General features: G+C 37.3%; 4 protein-coding genes across 4 annotated transcripts; 2 read left to right on the forward strand and 2 right to left on the reverse strand.

The window, feature by feature from the left end:
* LOC18614071 (proline iminopeptidase) lies at nucleotides 28–3882 on the reverse strand. The gene is made up of 10 exons (XM_007051638.2): nucleotides 3469–3882; nucleotides 3142–3278; nucleotides 2876–3049; nucleotides 2551–2787; nucleotides 2368–2468; nucleotides 2186–2258; nucleotides 2033–2101; nucleotides 1661–1768; nucleotides 704–829; nucleotides 28–611 (listed from the first exon to the last, which is right to left on the reverse strand). The coding sequence occupies exons 1-10, from the start codon at nucleotides 3797–3799 to the stop codon at nucleotides 417–419; spliced, it is 1551 nt and encodes a 516-aa protein (XP_007051700.2). The 5' UTR covers nucleotides 3800–3882; the 3' UTR covers nucleotides 28–416.
* On the forward strand, nucleotides 4357–7503 carry LOC18614072 (3-methyl-2-oxobutanoate hydroxymethyltransferase 1, mitochondrial). Its single transcript, XM_018123458.1, has 6 exons — nucleotides 4357–4621; nucleotides 4656–5073; nucleotides 5320–5526; nucleotides 5618–5764; nucleotides 6854–6907; nucleotides 6996–7503. Exons 2-6 carry the CDS (start codon nucleotides 4669–4671, stop codon nucleotides 7263–7265), a joined length of 1083 nt encoding a protein of 360 aa, XP_017978947.1. The 5' UTR covers nucleotides 4357–4621; nucleotides 4656–4668; the 3' UTR covers nucleotides 7266–7503.
* Nucleotides 7682–10530, forward strand: LOC18614073 (pentatricopeptide repeat-containing protein At3g61520, mitochondrial). The gene has a single exon (XM_007051642.2). It carries the CDS (start codon nucleotides 7936–7938, stop codon nucleotides 10228–10230), a length of 2295 nt encoding a protein of 764 aa, XP_007051704.2. The 5' UTR covers nucleotides 7682–7935; the 3' UTR covers nucleotides 10231–10530.
* Nucleotides 11010–12930, reverse strand: LOC18614074 (WRKY transcription factor 22). The gene is made up of 3 exons (XM_007051643.2): nucleotides 12212–12930; nucleotides 11989–12099; nucleotides 11010–11854 (listed from the first exon to the last, which is right to left on the reverse strand). Exons 1-3 carry the CDS (start codon nucleotides 12637–12639, stop codon nucleotides 11371–11373), a joined length of 1023 nt encoding a protein of 340 aa, XP_007051705.2. The 5' UTR covers nucleotides 12640–12930; the 3' UTR covers nucleotides 11010–11370.

An 18976-nucleotide genomic window follows, 5' to 3' on the forward strand; every position in this document is an offset into this window, starting at 1 on the left:
GTAACCTCACGTAGGAAAGCCTCAGCTAAAAACTGATAAATAGCTTCCAATTCAATGATTAACTTCACTCTGGCTGTCGGCCTTGAGATAGTTGCTCAGCAAAGTAATACCCTTACACAACTCCAATTCAGTAGTCTCCAAGAAATTGAAGACATTCACTTTGTTTTTACAAACTAAATTTAAACTTGAGACAGAACTCAAAAATTACATCCAAAAAGAGGGTTATTGCTAATATGAGACAGGAACTAAACAGTCAATATAAAGATGCAGTTACAAGCTCAATGCTGAAACAAGTTGGTTGCTCATAATATACACAGGCCTCATTTTTTTGAATTCTTCAGGGGAATTCTTCGGGTGTCGGAGGAGTTCCCGATAGCTGTTTTTTGATTGGCAGAAAAATTATCTCTACAAAGAAATCAGAACAAAGGCTTCTTCCCATTTAGCATCCCCATCAAGTGATCAAAAACTTGTCCACCTCCATCACGGAGCCCAGAATGCATGTATTCATTAGTTATCCACAACCTAATTCCTGCTATCTGAGAAGCTGTTTCCATGACCAGCTTGATGTTAACGTACATATCCTCATAATATACGGCAGCTGCTACAGGTACCTGCTAGCATTTGAGAAAATTAGTAAAGCACTAGACCTTGATTTCAAAGGAAGTTTTTAGAAAGGAAACTGTGGATGTTATTATCTTCACACCTTGTTATTTTTCAATGCAGCGATATCATACAGTGGAGGCCAATCTTCCTTCTCAGCCAATAAATGAGCAGCATCTTTGAAAGGCCTCAAAGCATTAACTTCATCAAACATCCAGGGGAATATCATCTGCAAGAAATTTAAAATCATATGCATCAACTAGCAGGCTAACATCATGAATTCATGATAAAAACCATGGTAAAGACATGATACAATGAACTTGACACAACAAATTGATTTGTAGGCCACAAACTATACTAAATTTCCGAAGAAACTCTCTCTCTCTCTCTCTCTCCTGAAAAGCACCAAGTCCTAAAGTCCACATTACAGACAAGAAAATGCACCTTCAAGTTCTTCAAAATGTAAGGGGATGCCATGTCTGTTGTGCAATTTTAACTTATCCATTAACTTAGAAAAAATTCGTTTTTTTGGCATTATATACAAAAAAGAAAGACTTGCACCATTTTTAACTTAATAGCTAGTTGGCTTACTAACCCTGGCCAGCCAATATGTCAGGGCTAGTCTCTAAAACTAAGATTGCTGCCAATGTGCCAGCCAGGTTTAAATTGGTGAACGATTTAAATGAAGATGCCAATGGTACAAGCAGTGATCATTGCCTCACAGGATAGGGATGTCAGGAAAATGAGGGAGTTGAAGTATGCAACGAAGTCTCACTCTGTCATGAAATGGGATGAAGATGATAACAAGCTATTTAATATCTCCCATTGTTCGATCCACTTTCTCTGAGAAGTTGCTGGATTTTTAACTTACAGGAGGCCAAATTGCAGACGTAAGCAGGTTTTCACAGAAATACAGAGTTTGAGCTCACTTTACCTGTTTCAGTTATTGATCTTTACTACAAACCTAACACCTTTTACTTGGCCAATATTTCTCAAACAGACTCAAATATTTGGATGTAAATTTGTTGTTGTAGTCATCCATAAAGCACAATATTGTTACCTCCCCTGTTAAAAGCACAGGGCGACCTTCTCTTGCAGCCCTGATTGCATCAAATTTGCTGTCATGATCAGCCCTTACTCTGTGAGCAGACCACCGTGATGAAGCACCCTTTATAACACAATGTAATTAAGAAATGATCAAGTTCAAAAAATATGATAACTTATACAAGCATTAGCTTGTCTGAATACATGTGCATTTGCTATTTAATCAGAGCCTAATGGCTTGCTTGGAATTAGCTAGGTGAAGCTTGTTTAACCAGAAATTACATATATTATTAAATTATTTTCCTTCTTTTAGAGGTACTGTTCAACTTTACAAACTATTCATCAACAATATACCAGAAAAGCAACAGTCTAGAAAACTGGGAATTACCTGGCAGTATATTGACTCATGGAGAATAGCATAAAGTGGGTTTGTATCAAAAGCCAACCAGCTCTCGTACTGCATGCAGAAAATGACTTAAGATTGATCCATTGGATAGAACCTCAATTCATGATCAATAAGAAAACAGCGATTTTTTCTTACAGCATTCAAAAAGTATGAACTAATCCGTTTTGGTGCTCCTGGAACTAACATAGGATCCCATACCCTCTCAAACCTATAGTTGTTTTTGAAAGATCAAAACTAAAATAAGGATACAGCTGAATAACATCAAATCATAAGTTGTAAAGGATGGAACTAGAAAGTGGATAATTCTGATGTCTTACAGATAGTGCAAGCGTTCAAAACCAGCACTGGATCCTAAACCAGATAGACCAAGAAATTGCAGCCCCCTTGGGGTTAAGATTCCCCCAGAAGGAAGAAGCACCTGCACAACAAGGAAATTTAAAAACGATTAAGATAGTTTAGCTTTAGGTAGAACAACAAGATCAAATGAAGACAACCCTCACCCCTCCTCCTTCAGATTCTGCCAAATAGGTAATAACATCTCGAACTATTTCTACATCCTGGGGAAACCTCTTGTAGTATTTTTCATTCTGACGAATAACCTGTCCAAAGCAAGCACTATATACAGCATCTGCAGTACATCCATCCCCCATTGGAGGTATCCCTCCTGTTAAAAGCACTTGTTTCAATCCTTGTGGTGCAAAACTCAGATAAGTAACCCCACAAAAACCACCATAACTCTACACAAACAAGAAAACAAGGGGTAAGACAATGGCATGGTGATCAGCACAAGCACAATAATCAACAATAGAGCATTAACTGTAATACCTGACCCAACACTGTCCAAGGCCTGGCGTCAGGAACAAGATGAACACGGATGAATTCAGCATCATTGACAATACTGTCAGCTCGAAAATGTTTCAAGTAATCAGCCAGACTTTGGGCAGACTTCATTTGCTGCATAGATGATGGAGTCAAAGGGGTTGATAAACCTGTTCCTCTCTGCAATAAAAGGATAAAGAAAACAAATCAAGGACACAAAGCAAAAAACAGGCACTGAAGTTTCAATATAAAAATTTTCAAAGAAACCATGCCTGATCCATCAGTATAACACGAAATTCTTCGCATGCTTTAAGTATCCATCCGTTGCCTTCAGTTGGTCGAGGGCACTCAAAACCAGGCCCACCTTGCAGGTATAAAAGGTATGGCATTAGCTGCTCTTCTTTCCCAGCTGAAATCCAATTCAGCATTAGCTAGTTACTATCAGCTAGTTTGACTTTCGCACTCTCAACATTCATTTTTCGAAACCCAAACGAAAATGAAAGAGATATTAATCAAACAGTGGTTTATTCTCAAAAAAAAAAAGGTACGGTTATATTAAAGTTGATTGATTTAATCTCCTAAGGAAGAAGCAACATTACCAGCAACGACTTCGCGAGCGAAAATGGAGATTTTAGAAGAAGCTTCACGATCTTTATAATCGAGAGGGACCATAAATCGGTGGTCGCGGAGTCGGAGGTCCGGGACAGAATACCAGTTCCCGGCGACGTGTTCCGGCGATGAATAGCCGGTGCAGTCTGATTTGGTCCCGGCCATGGTGGTGAGTGCACGGAATGAGGTCCGACGAGGACGGAAGTTTAGAAGCTTGGTGGATGGGATTGGTGAAAGAGTCGCAGAGAGAGTAGATAATGAAGAGGAAAAGCTGAAGAAGAGAGGCTTTATCAAGGAAGGTGGCGCGTGTGTGGCCAACATATTCGATACAGTGAAGTCTGCGATGCGTAGAACTTTTAACTGATAAGGAACGACACGTGGATTTGAGTTTGACAGCGTTTGGTTGCAGAGTACATGTGTTTGGGGTTTGACCTGAGTCGTTGGATTCTGAGACCTGTTGAAGATCTTTTCGGATTTTAACGTTGAACGCAAGCTCAAACGTTAACGGAGGAGCGTGCATTAGACGCTCGGAATAATCGTACAAGATTTTTTTTTGCTGTACTTTAGTTATCATTAATGTCACAGAGGTAAACATATCATAAATGAATTCATGCGGTGATTTAAACATTAACTTATGAAATCTCATTTTTCTCAAAAGAGATGTAAAATTCCAAGTCAAACTCAATTTAACAAACAAAAACAATAGTCTACTAGTGTTATATCTAGTAGTAATTAAAATTTTAATCTAATAATAAATATATTTATTTATTTAAAATATTTAATTGAATAAAAAAATATATACACTTCAGAATTTATACTACTATTTAAAAGGAAGAACAAGTGTAGATATCTTCTTATAACTAATTGAGTTCAAATCAGAAAAGAAAAAGGGTAAGACTGGTAGTGGTTGGGAGAGGAGCTGAAGGAGCGTGGGGATTAAGTAAACAAAGAGGTCACAGGCGGTTGGAAATCAACTTCGCATTCCAAGTGGGTGCAGGTGGCGCAGACATGAAACACCCCTACCTTGTTTTGACTCACGAATATCGTCACTATACTTCCTCTATCTTCAAATAAAATGAATAAATAATTCTAACTCTGCTTTCACCCCCGGAAAACATTGAACACTTCCCTCTCTCTCTCTCTNCTACCTCCTCTCTCTCTCTCTCTCTCTCTCTCTCTCTCCCTCAAGGATGGCGTTTTTAACCAAGCTGTCCAAGGCTTCTTCATTCGGCAGAGCCTGCCTAACTCGCTGCATGAGCAACATCCCGGAGAACACCGTCTATGGCGGCCCAAAGCCTCAAACCGCCAACCAGAGGGTCACCCTTAACCAGTTGAAGCAAAAATATAGAAAGGGTGAGCCCATCACCGTTGTCACAGCCTATGACTACCCATCAGCGGTCCACCTCGACACCGCTGGCATCGATATCTGCCTCGTTGGAGACTCTGCTTCCATGGTCGTTCACGGCCATGACACCACTCTGCCTATCTCACTCGACGAGATGCTCGTTCATTGCAGGGCTGTTGCTCGTGGTGCCAAGCGGCCGCTTCTCGTAGGTGATTTGCCTTTTGGGACCTATGAGACCAACACCAGTCAGGTACCCCCATGAACAAACGTTTTTCTTTTTGTTTAGTGATTATTAATTCTTTTTGCCCACATTGTATTATTTGGAATTGATAAAGTAGCATTTTTCGTTTTTTAAGCTTATACTTTTAGAATAAATTCTGCTTCTTTTATGTTATGGAAACGTGATGAAGCAAACGGTATTGTTAGAAATTGGCTTTGGGGGGAGTGTAAGATGGTTGGTGGTGTTTGATGTTATTGCAGTTTGGATTATGAACAGGCAGTTGATACGGCGGTTAGGGTCTTAAAGGAAGGAGGGATGGATGCGATCAAATTGGAAGGAGGGTCCCCTTCGAGAATCACTGCGGCAAAAGCCATTGTTGAAGCTGGAATCGCGGTTATAGGACATGTCGGACTTACTCCTCAGGCAATTAGTGTACTTGGGGGATTCAGGCCACAAGGCAAAAATGTTTCCAGTGCCGTCAAGGTATCTTTCTTAATCTTTTTCTATTACCTTTGATTCGAATATATGCATATGTTAGTTTTCTGAGCATGTTGATTTTGGTTGGTTTATGCAGGTTGTGGAGACTGCAATGGCTTTGCAGGAAGCTGGATGCTTCTCTGTTGTTTTGGAATGTGTGCCAGCACCTGTGGCTGCTGCAGCCACATCTGCTCTTCAAATTCCCACAATTGGCATTGGAGCTGGACCCTTTTGCAGCGGACAGGTTAGTTTTGGACTACTATTGTTACTTCTGGGCTCCGTAAAATTTATGTGCCCGCATTGCCGTAATTACATAACTGCTTTTGGAATAGAATTCTTTGTTGTGCATCATAAAAATATGTTTCCTTTTGATATCATAATGAATTGTAGAATTGTTAGTCTTTATTAGGATTTGCAGTTCTTGGTAAATATTGAAATCATAAGTTTACAAACTCCTTGTATCCGTTTCTGCCTTGAGAACTGCCTATCAAATTGAGTATGATAAAGAGGTGAATTGTAGTTCTATGAAGCTTAGAGCATATGGTAGGTTGCCATTATCTATAAATTTCGTTAGATAAGCAGAATTTAGGGGTTGCACTTCAGTAACTAGTTTTATTGCATAATTGTGGTCTCTTCTTTATATCAAGAGAAACAGAAGAGAACATGTTACTGATATCAGCATATCCACTTAGGGCTGGTGACATATAAGAATAACCAAGCTATTTGGCTGATGCTATCATAGAGAAAAGCTTAGTTTGATGCTATGGCATATCAATTGTATTTCTTATATACGAGTCTTTAGCTGAAATTGGACCATGAAAACAGAGTTTTACTCGTAATGGGAGTTCTACTTTTACTGTGTCTGTCAACATGTTTGGCTGGTTCTGTCATGGATATAGGTTAAATTTTATGCAATATCAGGCATCCAGCAGCAGAAAATCTTCTCTCCTGAGTATTGTAGAGAAAAACTTAGGCTTGATGCAAAAGCTCACTACTGTTGCTTCCTGTACATAGCTTTCTCGCTTCTTTACAAGTTTTTTTAAGTTTTATTGAAACTATCATACTACTCTTTTGTGGTAGTATATTAATATTGTTTCTAGTTTATCTTGATCATTTGTTGACTTTAACTGGAGTGCTGTGTATTCACACCGTATGGCGTTATCATATTTGCTTTGAAGAGACTGACAAGCTACATTTTTGTGTCATAATGTTGTATGATCATGTTCCAGACCTTTTGATCTTCTTCTATTTACCTCACAAAGAAAGAAATGGTTGGCATTTTTGTTGCACGTATGAATACTTGCAGTTTATTTTAATCCCACTGTTGATGCAGGTGCTAGTATACCATGATCTACTCGGAATGCTGCAACACCCACATCATGCAAAGGTTAAGCACACAATTGCCACTCTGTCTGGCAAATTCTTTTTTCCTTATCAGAAGTGTTCTCAATAAGGGATGTTTTTACCTTCTGCAGGTTACTCCAAAGTTCTGTAAGCAGTATGCTCGCGTAGGAGATGTCATCAATAAAGCTCTTTTGGAGTACAAGGAAGAAGTAACAAATGGTTCATTCCCCAGTCCTTCCCACAGCCCATACAAAATGAATGCTGATGATGTGAATGGTTTCTTTAAGGAGTTAGAGAAATTGGGTTTAGACAAGGCAGCATCTGCAGCAACTGAAGCAGCTGAGAAAATGGATACAGCACACAATGCCCAGACGCCAAGAAGCCCCAAAGAGACTAAATAGGCTCGAGTTTCTGCAGCTTTGCCTTAAATCAAATTTATTTAGGAACAAAATAATGCCATTCTTTTCGGCATATTTTTTTTTTTTTGGAGCTCTTAGTACTGCTCAACTGTTCGAATGAAATAATTATTGAGCTGAATTGGCAGATTTGCCCTTTTTTTTTTCATGGTTGAGGAATGGCTTTTGTATGAACTTAAGTGATCTTGGAGCTATAATCAGATTGCAATTCTTATTTGAATTATAATGGAAAACCTGAAAGTAGCATCCAGGACTGGAGATAAGAGATTTATAGGCCTAATAAAGCTTCATTCATATGTTGGCAAATGACTATGGTCTCCAGAGAAGGCTCAACAAATGCAGTTCATAAATTAAAACCATTGGAATTAGTGTGGAAAACATTTCGGCAACACATCCAACAATGATATCTTCAGCAAATTTAGGGGTCATAACTTCTCAAGGCAAAGTTGTGATCTGTACCATCTAAATTTATCATTTAACTTGTTTAAGCCCAACAGACCCTTGGTAGAAGCCCATCCAGCTGTAAACTTGGCCCAACCAACCTTGAACAGGAGGAGAGAACAAAATATACAAAGATCTACATTTTCTGTCAAACATTCGAAGTTCCGAACATCAACACAGACAAACCAACGCTCCTTCACTTCACCTTCCCGCAATGAATACAACACTTGCAGCATCAAAGCGCTCAAAACTCCTCCTCTTCCGCTTGCTTAAACCCCCACCGACGTCCTACCTCCTCCATCGTCACCTCTGCACCGAACCTAACCCCGAACCACTTCCAGCGCCACCGCAAGACGAGGAATCAAAAATCATCCAAGCAGTTCAACTCCTCCTCGAAACCCCACACGAAGAATGGTCCTCTTCTCAACCCTTGCAGTCTCTTCTCTTCTCTTCTCCTCCTCTGTCTCCTCGCTTTCTCCTCCAAATTACTCGCCGCCTCCCCTCCTCTAGTGAAGCCCTCAATTTCTTCAAACACCTCCAACAAAACTCTCCATCTCAAGACACCCAATTCCTCTCTTACCCATTCCAAGCCGTTCTCGAACAAGCCGGTCGAGAACCCGATTCGGCAACCAGGTTGTCTCAACTGTATCAAGATTCGAAACAATGGGAAATTCCTCTAACTGTCAACGCCGCCGTGCTTCTTATTCGATACTTCGGGAGACTCGAAATGGTGGACGAATCTCTTCTTATTTTTAACGAACTCGACCCTACTCTTAAAAACACGCACGTTCGCAATGTTTTGATCGACGTTTCGTTGAGGGATGGGCGTGTTGATTACGCGCTCAATGTGCTCGATGAAATGCTTCAACCGTTATCCGAGGTTCCGCCGAATGATGTTACTGGGGATATTGTTTTTTACGGGTTGGTGAAGAGAGAGAGGAAAGGAAGGAAATTAAGTGAGGAAGAGATCATTAAGTTGGTTCTAAAATTTGGGGAACATAGTGTTTTTCCGAGGACAATTTGGCTCACCCAATTGATTACGAGGTTATGTAGGAGTGGGAAAATTAATCAAGCTTGGGACGTGTTGCATGAGCTGCTGAGATTGCGTGCGCCTCTTGAAGCTGCTCCTTTCAATGCAGTTTTGACGGGGTTAGGGAGGAGTGGAGATGTCGAAAGAATGAATATGCTTTTGGTTGAGATGAAGGAGAGTGATATTCAGCCTAATGGTGTAACTTTTGGGATTCTTATAAATCAGTTATGTAAGTCACGAAGAGTTGATGAGGCGATGGAGGTGTTAAACAGAATGGGTGAAGGAACCGGGAGTGATGATGTTTCAGTTGAAGCTGATATTATTACTTATAATACTTTAATCGATGGACTTTGTAAAGTAGGGAGGCAAGAAGAAGGGTTGCGTTTGATGGAACGGATGAGGTGCACTAAGGGTTTGGCACCTAATACAGTTACTTATAATTGCTTGATTGATGGGTTTTGTAAAGTTGGAGAGATTGAGAGGGGGAAGGAGTTGTATGATCGGATGAAAGAAGAGGGAGTTTCACCTAATGTTATCACTCTTAACACATTGGTGGATGGTATGTGCAGACATGGGAGAACCAGTAGTGCACTTGAGTTTTTCAATGATATGCAAGGGAAAGGGCTAAAGGGCAATGCCGTTACCTATACTACTCTAATTAGTGCTTTCTGTAATGTTAACAACATAGATAAGGCGGTTGATTTGTTTGATCAATTGTTGAGAAGTGGATGCTCTGCAGATGCTATTGTTTACTATAGCTTGATTTCTGGTTTGTGCCAAGCTGGAAGGATGGATGATGCCAGCAATGTTTTGTCAAAGTTGAAAGAAGCTGGGTTCTGCCCTGACGTTGCTTGCTACAATGTTCTTATTAGTGGGTTTTGCAAGAAGAACAAGATAGATAAAGCTTATGAAATCCTCAAGGAAATGGAGGAAGCAGGAATGAAGGTTGATAACGTTACATATAACACTTTGATTGCTTATTTCAGCAAAATTGGGGAATTTGGAGTTGCTCGTAGGGTGATGAAAAAGATGATTGGGGAAGGTATTGTGCCTACTGTTGCCACATATGGAGCTCTTATACATGCATACTGCTTAAATGGAAATATTAAGGAAGCTATGAAGCTTTTTAAGAACATGAGTTCCATATCAACCATTCCACCGAACACCATAATATACAACATTCTTATAGATTCTCTGTGCAAGAATGATGAAGTCCAACTCGCTCTCTCTATGATGGATGATATGCAAGCAAAGGGGGTGAAGCCTAATACCACCACATACAATGCAATTCTTAAAGGCCTCAAAGAGAAGAATTGGTTGGGAGATGCCTTTAGATTGATGGACAGTATGGTTGAGCATGCTTGCAATCCTGACTATATAACCATGGAGATTCTCACAGAATGGCTTTCTGCTGTTGGTGAATCAGAAAAGTTAAAAAGCTTCGTACAAGGATACAAGGTTTCTACCCCTGCGGCATAGAATGGCTGCAAGGGGAGGATTGTGTTCTTGGATTGTTTTTGTGGCTTACTGTGATGAGTTGGCCATAGTCGGGGGAGGAGAGATCAGAAAATTGCCCCATTTTGGCTGCCTACAGAGATTTGTTCACGCTATAATGGCAGCAAATATCTTTCACTGATTCGTGGCAGAATCCATCAATTCTGTAACAACCATACAGGGAGACTCACATACTCCCACCGTATGTCGCCTGTGCAGTTCTTAATTTTGCATCCTGCCGTGTACCATTGAAAGTTTTGAGAACAGAGATTTTTTAATAATTCATTTAAAACTAGCTCATCGGAATTTCACCTATCAAACTATTTGCTGCACTGAGTAGTTCACTAGTGAGACTTAGAATTACGGTTTACGTTAAAGAGAAGCTGGATCAGATGCGACTAGGAAGCCAGACTTCAAACACACAATCCTGAGTTTGGCATCTCACTTTCTCTCCTATCTATTCCGGGCTATTATTAAGGTTCCCAGATCAGGATTCCTCACTGTGTATTTTTCAGCAGCAAAATTCTTTCTGAGTGGATATTTTATTTGAAAAACCTTAAAAATAATCATTTACTAGTACTCTCTCTCTCTCTCTATACAAATTTATTTGTCACTGAGAAACCAGAGAGCGCATAAAACCATTCTATAAACACCTTTGCCATGATGATCTGACGGCAGGCAGGCAGCTACCATTGCGGTAAAATACAAAAACTGTTACCCACCACATCGAATTTGCTTGTCTACAGCTAAATACAAGGCTCAAATTGAAAATCAAGAACTCATACAAGAAAGGTAAACAAAGATGGTCTTGATCCTGTCACCCTGATAGATTAATGACCGATTGCACTTTAGTTTTATCCGACAAAAAGGATGTCTAAAACTAAAACTTCTCCTAGCTCTGTAACTAACTTTACCTCAAGAACTGAAACAGGAAGCTAAATCTTTTTTCCTCTACAAGACTCCTAAATGGAATTCTAAAAGGTGCAATACAAAAGCAATTGTTGGCTTAGATTCTACCAAAAGGTACAGCCAATTCCCTCTACCTTCTAAAGTGTATGACATATACAAGAATTAAAAGGAAAAAAATACATATAAAGCCATGAAAGCAATCTTTCCGGGCGAGTTTTAGATGCCACCGGCAGCAGTAGCTGCATTGTTAGCGAACCATGGAAGGTCAAAACTAGCGGGAAACTGATCAGAAAAGCAATCTCCGGTGACCATGTCAGCGAGTCCTTCTAAACCCTCAAAGAAGTCATCACTCACTGCCGTGTCTGACATCCCAAAATCATCCTCTCCTTCATCTTCAGCCAAATCCTCTCTGCTCTCCACCTTTGTACTCTGAAGTACAAGCTCTTCCTCCACGGAGGTAGTTGGAGATGAGCTGTTGGCGGGTTTGGCTGAGGAGGATTTGGTGGAGTCACCGGCGGTGACTGCTTGTGGAGTGAAAGGCTTCTGGCGGGTGCTGCCTGCAAGTGAGTTTCGGTGCGTGGGAGCAGGGTGGTTGTGTTCAGCTGTATATGTGACTATGAACATAGCCGGGTCGGATCTGTTTCGTTCCACTTGTTTTCGGGCCAAACATCCCTTTGAGCTGCTGCATCTGTAATAGCCCCTGTTATTCAAAGAAACAAAAAAAACAAAGCTTTAATCAAATATCCAAACATAAACCAAACTTATTACTATAATCGAACATGCAAAGCGACATATACACATGATTTTCTCCATTTTTTTTTTTGTAGAGTTTACCTTGGATAAGGGGAGCCTTTGATGGGTTTCTGACCATATTTTCTCCATGCCCACACGTCTGCAGAGAGACCTTCTGCTGGTACTTGGCAAACCCTTTTTAGCTGGTTCTTTCTGTTGAAATGGAAAGTAGAAAAACTTTAATAAAACCGATCAAAGAGACAATTTTCTGACATGGGTCTTTTAAGATATGCGTTTCTCAATACATGGTAATACTAAAATTTACCTTCTTTTAGATCGAGAATTATGAGAATTGGCAGTTGCAGTGTTGCTACTAGCTGTAGTAACAGCGCTTGTAACAGAGCTAGCGTGAGACTGCTTTTGCTGTTGCTGTTGTTTTATCTGCGGTTGATCTTTGGACATGCCAAGAGACGAAAATGAAGATAAAGGCGTGCTCTGTGGGGAAAGAGGCTGGGATTTGGGGAAGAAAGGCTTGTAAAGCTCATGCAATTCTTCCATAGCATTTCTAGCTTCAATCGGATTCGGAAAAGACAAAACTTGACTCTGAAAAGCTTCTTGACTACCAAACGAAGAAAAACAAGACTGAGGATATAAATCAGCCATGAAAGAACTGGTTGCAACACCACCGCTGCTCGTCGTTGTAACAGTGGCGCAGCCTCTCACCACCGCATGCAGATCCCAATCAACCTCCATGGGCCTTGAACCTTTTTCTCTTAATTTCTGAGGCAAAACTCACCAAGAAAAAAGAAGGGTCTCTTCTGAAATCTGCAGCTGACTCCTCTGGCAAGAAACTGTTAGAAATGAGAGAGAAGAAGAAGACAAAACCAGGCGCTGACTTTTGATAGATGAAAAGAGGGGAAGAAAAAATAAATAAGGAAATGGTAGGGGATTGTAATTGAGTGGGGTTTCGCAATTATATAGAATAAACAAGAAAGAGAAATCAATGGTATTAAGTTTAGACAGAGATAGTGTGGGGAGATGAGAGAGAGGCAAGTGTGGTATGTTCGGTTGGAGAGTTGGGCATCTCAAAGCCTTATCTAGTCATTTTCTCTCTTTAACATTTCGCTTTACTCAACTTCCGACATTGAAAACCGGCTCTGGTTTTGGGTTTGACTTTTGGCATGTCAAAGGGGTTTTTTAATTGATGGGGGGAAAAAGTCCACGCGGTCTGGTCTGTCTTTCTTTCTGAGTGGAGGGTAGAGGCTCGTGAGTTACCGACAAAAGAGAAAGAAATAAAGAAAAAACGAGAGATTAAGATAAAAGTGGAGGCCAGTTAATTTGGGTGCCCTCAACAAAATCATTGGGTCCCAATTTCCATGGAGTGTCGTAGAGGCTCACAACCCACACTCGCACTCCATAGACGCTGCCTTGCCGCGTCCTCCTCCCTTCATTTTTTTGGCTCTAGCCTCTTTCTTTTTCTTCCAATGGGAATTGGAATAAAGATTTTTTTTTATATAATTGAATGAGAGGGTATTCGAATTTTATTTTTTAAATAAAAAAATTATACATTAATTAATAAATCAAATGCTCGAATACACAAATAAATATATTTCTATTCACACATCACACTTCCTATTCCCTAATTTGATTATAGAATTACAATGCATGTTAAACATAGTGATTACACGTGTAGCAGTTTACACATGTTTAGCTTATAAATAGATAAAATATTTATTTTTTTAATAAGTCTTCTTTTTATTCATTACAATCGGTTTTAAATCTTGCATAAGTACTTGTAACATATTCTCAATTAATCCAAGAATTCAGTTCTCATTTACTCCTTTTTTGGTACTTTCTCTCTTTTTCTTGAAATTTCCTCTTTTCTAGCTTACTATTCTAGATAAACAAACAAGGTATCAAAGCATCATCGGAGCTAGAATCGAGGTTCACATCATCGAGATTTCACTTTCTCAATCAGTTCATTTGGTGTTCCTCATTTCTCTCATTTCCTTTCACAATTTATGCTTTATCTACTATTTATTTTCCTATTTAATTGAAACCCTAGACTTGTAGATTCATTAACAAAATCTCAAATTTCACTCACAGAAAATCCTCTCTCACCATATTATAGTTATCATTCTAACCTTCATGGATCGATAATGATAAATCCTAAGCTCACTGCTACATGTGAAACCACTATATTTAACAATGTACTGGAGCATATAGTTTAATTGTTTCTAAATGTATATATGACTTTTTTTGTTTAAAAAATCAATTTTGATTTTTTTTAAATAAATTAATTATTAATACAATAGTTCTAGAAAGAGCTAGTCTTAATAACAATTTTAAACTTGGGTAATGAGAATGTTAAAAAAGTAAATATTGAGAAAATTAATGAGGGAGTTAGGTTTCTAAATATTAATTCATACATGATTATCAATCTTATCATTTTTTTATATTTTAATTAAGATTATCAAAGAATTCCATAAAAATAATTCATTATTTAAAATACACAAATAACTAAAGTCTTTAGATGATCACAAAGTTACACATTAGTGAACAAGCTTTAACTTTAAATTACGATATGCGATCAAGGCCAACCTTTGGGTAAAGCCACCCAAACAAGAACTTTAGACCCCAAATTTGAAAAATCTCTATATTTTTATAATAACATAGTTAATTATATTTAAAATATAAAAAATATATATAATATTTATTTAAACCCTAATAAATATTTATTTTCTCACATTTCCACATCCTTATTAATTATAAACCAATTATCTCATTTTCTATTAAAAATTGATAAAAGTAAAAAATAATTAATAAAATGACACATTCTCTCACTTCTTTAATTATGTGTCTAATAAATCTCAATTTTTTATCATTTATTAACTTTTAGTTTTCAATTTATAATATCTATTCTTGAATTTTTCTTCCGTCATATGCTATTTCTTCCTTTAACTTCACATTTCTTTCAAATAATATGCAGAAAGTCTGTTATGTTAACATATTCGTAAAATTGTGAGTCTCATTTATGATTTACAACAAGTATTTAATAATTAGGTATTATTGTTTTAACTTTTATAGACTTTTTTATTTTAATTTAGAGTTTATATTATATTATTATATCGTCTTTATTTTATGTAATAGTTAATTTATTTGAATTAGAAATTTTTATTGTTGATCTTATAGTAGCCATTTAAAAATATAAAATAATTATAATAGTTAAGTATTTTTTTATATTTCATAATAAATATTTGAATATGTTAAATTGAAAATATGAATTTAGTTATTTAAATCTTTAAAAAAATTCTTTAATTTCAATAAAAAAAACCTATTTAAATATTTGCTCTAAGCAAAGTTATTGAGCTGCCATTGTAGGTGATCGCGTTAAATAAGATTCAAAACAAAAGAAAAAAGCAAACCAATAATTTAATAACATAGATCAATTTTTATTATGATATAAAATTGATTTCTAAACACCTTAATCGAAAACGATAGTATTTGTCTATAAAATTGAATCAAAACATTTTATATTAAACAATTGACCTCAATGATTGAATGAAATATCAATATCAATACATGATATTAGGTTTTCGTTAAGATTTTTTTTTTGAGATAGTGTGAAAAATAAATAGGAATGATAGATTCAATGAAATATAAAAGGATTAAATGTTGGACCGTATCTAATATAAGCATGCATGGAATCTACACTCAAATATTTAATTTATTAATTAATATATAATTTTTTATCTAAAAAAAATTCAAATCTTCCTCTCTTAATTATAAAAAAAAAAAACATACATTGAATCTCTAATCTCTTGTTCCACGAATACCGAACAAATGTAGACTACCAAGGGTACAATCAATGCATAATAGCCGCAGTTGCATGTTGGTGGGAGTTTCTTTTTGCATCCCAAAAATCTGTCTTTGGGACAAACGCACGAGGGACAGCGTCTGCCACTCTCGTGACTGACACGTGGAGAGAGCATCGCTATTGTATTTCTTTTTCGTTGAAACTTTTGCTTTCTCCAGCCCATTATACCTTTCCCCTTTGGTAGATTCGAGCTGGACTTAGTAAAATGACAAAAAGGCCTAAGAAACCAAACGACAACTTCTCTACTAACCACGTGTTCGTTAGTAAGTAGCGAGTTTTAGAGCTTTTGCGTACTCGAAACGATTGCGGGTTGACCAGTCTTCCACATCGACGGCTGAGAGGTAAGTTCAAGTTCACACACGAAATCCGGATTAGCGCGTGACGGTGAAAGGAGATAAGGTGAGTTGGCAATTAACAGCTCGCAGATTTTGTGGGCCCACAGATTTTCTTTTCTTTTTTAACCGTTACAACCATCATCGCATGGCTCGTGATTCCAAGGGTTACCATTTCCTTTCTTTCTTTTTTTTTTCTACAGAATCCTATGACGGAGGATCGGAAGGCCGACGATGATGTGATAAATCGGTGATGTGATGCGAAAACTTTTTTTTTTCTTTTTTTTTGTTTGTTCTGTGGTTTTGACGGTAAACGATCGGCTGACACGGCATTAATTGAGCGTTTTGGGATTTAACAATATTTTTTGTTAGGGCGACGTGGATGGCACGAGGGCATTGAATTGCAAGCGTGTGGGGTCGATTTGGCGAGCGGCGACTTCAACAAGATAAGGAGGTTTTACCTTTGATATTTACTCTTCCTTGGGGTCAGATTTTCACTGTGATGAATTCGCTAGTAAGTTAGAATTTACTTGTAGGGGTTGAAGTTTTGCAACTCTTCTGAAGGTGGGCATTAGCCATTAAATTCACTTCTAAGTTAATTTAATAATCTTTTATGATTTTAACTTATTAATAATCTAGTTAAGCATGACTTTATACATGTTAACGAGTATTGTAGTGTAACTCATTTTACAAAGCCCTAATTTAATTGGGATTTCGTATTTTACCTCTACAAGTTGTTTCTTTTTTTTTCTTTGGAAAAACAAAATGATTATTCTTTAATTTAATACCCTTAATTGATTTAATAAAGAAAATATTTGAGAGTCCAAACCGAACTTAAGTAGTTGATATATTAGAAGGACACGAATTTAGATATACAGCTAAGAGTTGAAAAGTCCTGAGACTCACATTCATAACAAAAATCATGGAAGTAGATTTTCTTTTGTACCTAACTTTTTAATTAGATTGGTAATACATAATAACCCTCTGTTAAGCGAGCATACCTATAGTTATAAAAAATTAAGAATTTTGTACTACTAAGTAATTGTACCACAAAACAACAAAAAAAACTATGGTTATTATCGAAATTTTAGAGTCATTATTATATTTTTAATGTACACAAAATATCTCAACCTAACATATGAGATTTTTTTTTATCATCACTCTATTATTTCTCTTCACGAATAAAATTACATATTATATGACAATTTATAACAATAAAAATAATAATATATATTTTAATATCATGTTAAATTTTTATATAAATATGTAATTTAAAACTAATTAATAATAAATAAAATTTTTTTTATAATATTTATGTATTTAAAACATTTATAATTTAACAAATATGACATTTCTTTTATCAATTTTAATTTGTAAGTCCTATAACTACATTCAAGTCATGTTTTTTAAGTGTGAGAACTCAAAAATTCGAAGAAAAAGAAACATTTCCAAATCACTTGTCCACCACACATAACTAGGAAATGATGATCTTATCTTGACAACGATAATGGTCGAAGAGAGAGAATACTACGTAACATTGAGCCCGTCGAAAGCTTGAATTACGATATTAATTAGAGATAATGACAAAATAATATTATATTATTTGAATTTTTTTTTAATTTTTTTTTGTTGCCTCAAAATTATTGGACTAGTTGATACTTATCCCATCACAGTGTCAAATTGAAGTTGATGGTTACAATATATAGTACTGTATTTATTTAAAGAATAATTCGTGGGGTTTGGTCAATGTGGTGATACGTATCATCTCAACACGTACAAATGCTCTGAGAAAAAAAAAAGTTACAATTATTTTGTCCACTGTGGTGGCTGGTTGTTGTGAGCAGTGATGGAGACGTCTGGCACAAGGGGTTTCAAACAAAGATAAAGTGAAAAAGAGAGGAAATAGCTAATGGCCGCAAGGATATCTATGAAAGTGATGCTGGCAAAGGCTAACTCGCACGTTTTTATCACTCTGTGTTGAACATGTTAGCAAAAGTAGCCCTGTTAACTTATCAATCTTTTTTCTTTTCAAATCTTATGATAAAACAATAATCTTGAATGTATTAGTACATTGCAGCAGTATTAAATCGATCCCCATACTTGGTTTTTTTGCCTATTTCATTTTTTGGGGGAGACGGCAGAGTGAGGTAATGCTTTTCCAAAAGTTGGTGATAACTCTAAGGCAAAGCAAAGTTACGAAGTACTATGGTAGCTCCCAACGCTTGAAACATCTCCTTGGATCCTGTTAGGTTGTAGTCGAAAAGGAAAAGCAAGAGCGGCTGCAAAGAGGGCCTGCCAAATCCATCAAAGTGATGGATCCTTAATACTGTTGCCTTTTTGCAGCGAATTTAAGAAAAAGAATTGCATATGCATCAGTTCCACAAAGTGACAATGATGACGACGATGAAGATTAACGGAGGGCAGAATTCTAAGCATTTCTAGAATTTGGTCCACATCTCGCCTCCATCACCTACACCAACAAACCTGCCGTCGCAAACTTTTCCAGCTAATTTTCTTTATACCTGTTTTTAGCCAAATATTTTCTCCTTGTACGATTCAAAATTGTATGAAATCGATAGATTTGCTATTGAATGAGAAAGCTTTCTTCAAGATTGGGTTGGTTGGTAGAGATCTTTCCATGTATGACAGCTCCTTAGACCAGACTATAGGCGGGATGCTTTAGGCCTTTTTAATCAGCTTGGTCAAATATTTACACTCCCACCAAGCCTGTTAGGCATCGGCATGTAACAAAGCATTGAAAGATTTCTTAGGTAAAGTGATTCGACATAGATTTATGGAGTATGCGTGGATGGGGACTTGAAAAGATGTGGGATGACACATGATCGATGGACACAACCATGGCGAACGTTGGGTATACATC

Source organism: Theobroma cacao, chromosome 1 (assembly GCF_000208745.1).
Source record: "Theobroma cacao cultivar B97-61/B2 chromosome 1, Criollo_cocoa_genome_V2, whole genome shotgun sequence".
NCBI classification, from domain to species: domain Eukaryota; kingdom Viridiplantae; phylum Streptophyta; class Magnoliopsida; order Malvales; family Malvaceae; genus Theobroma; species Theobroma cacao.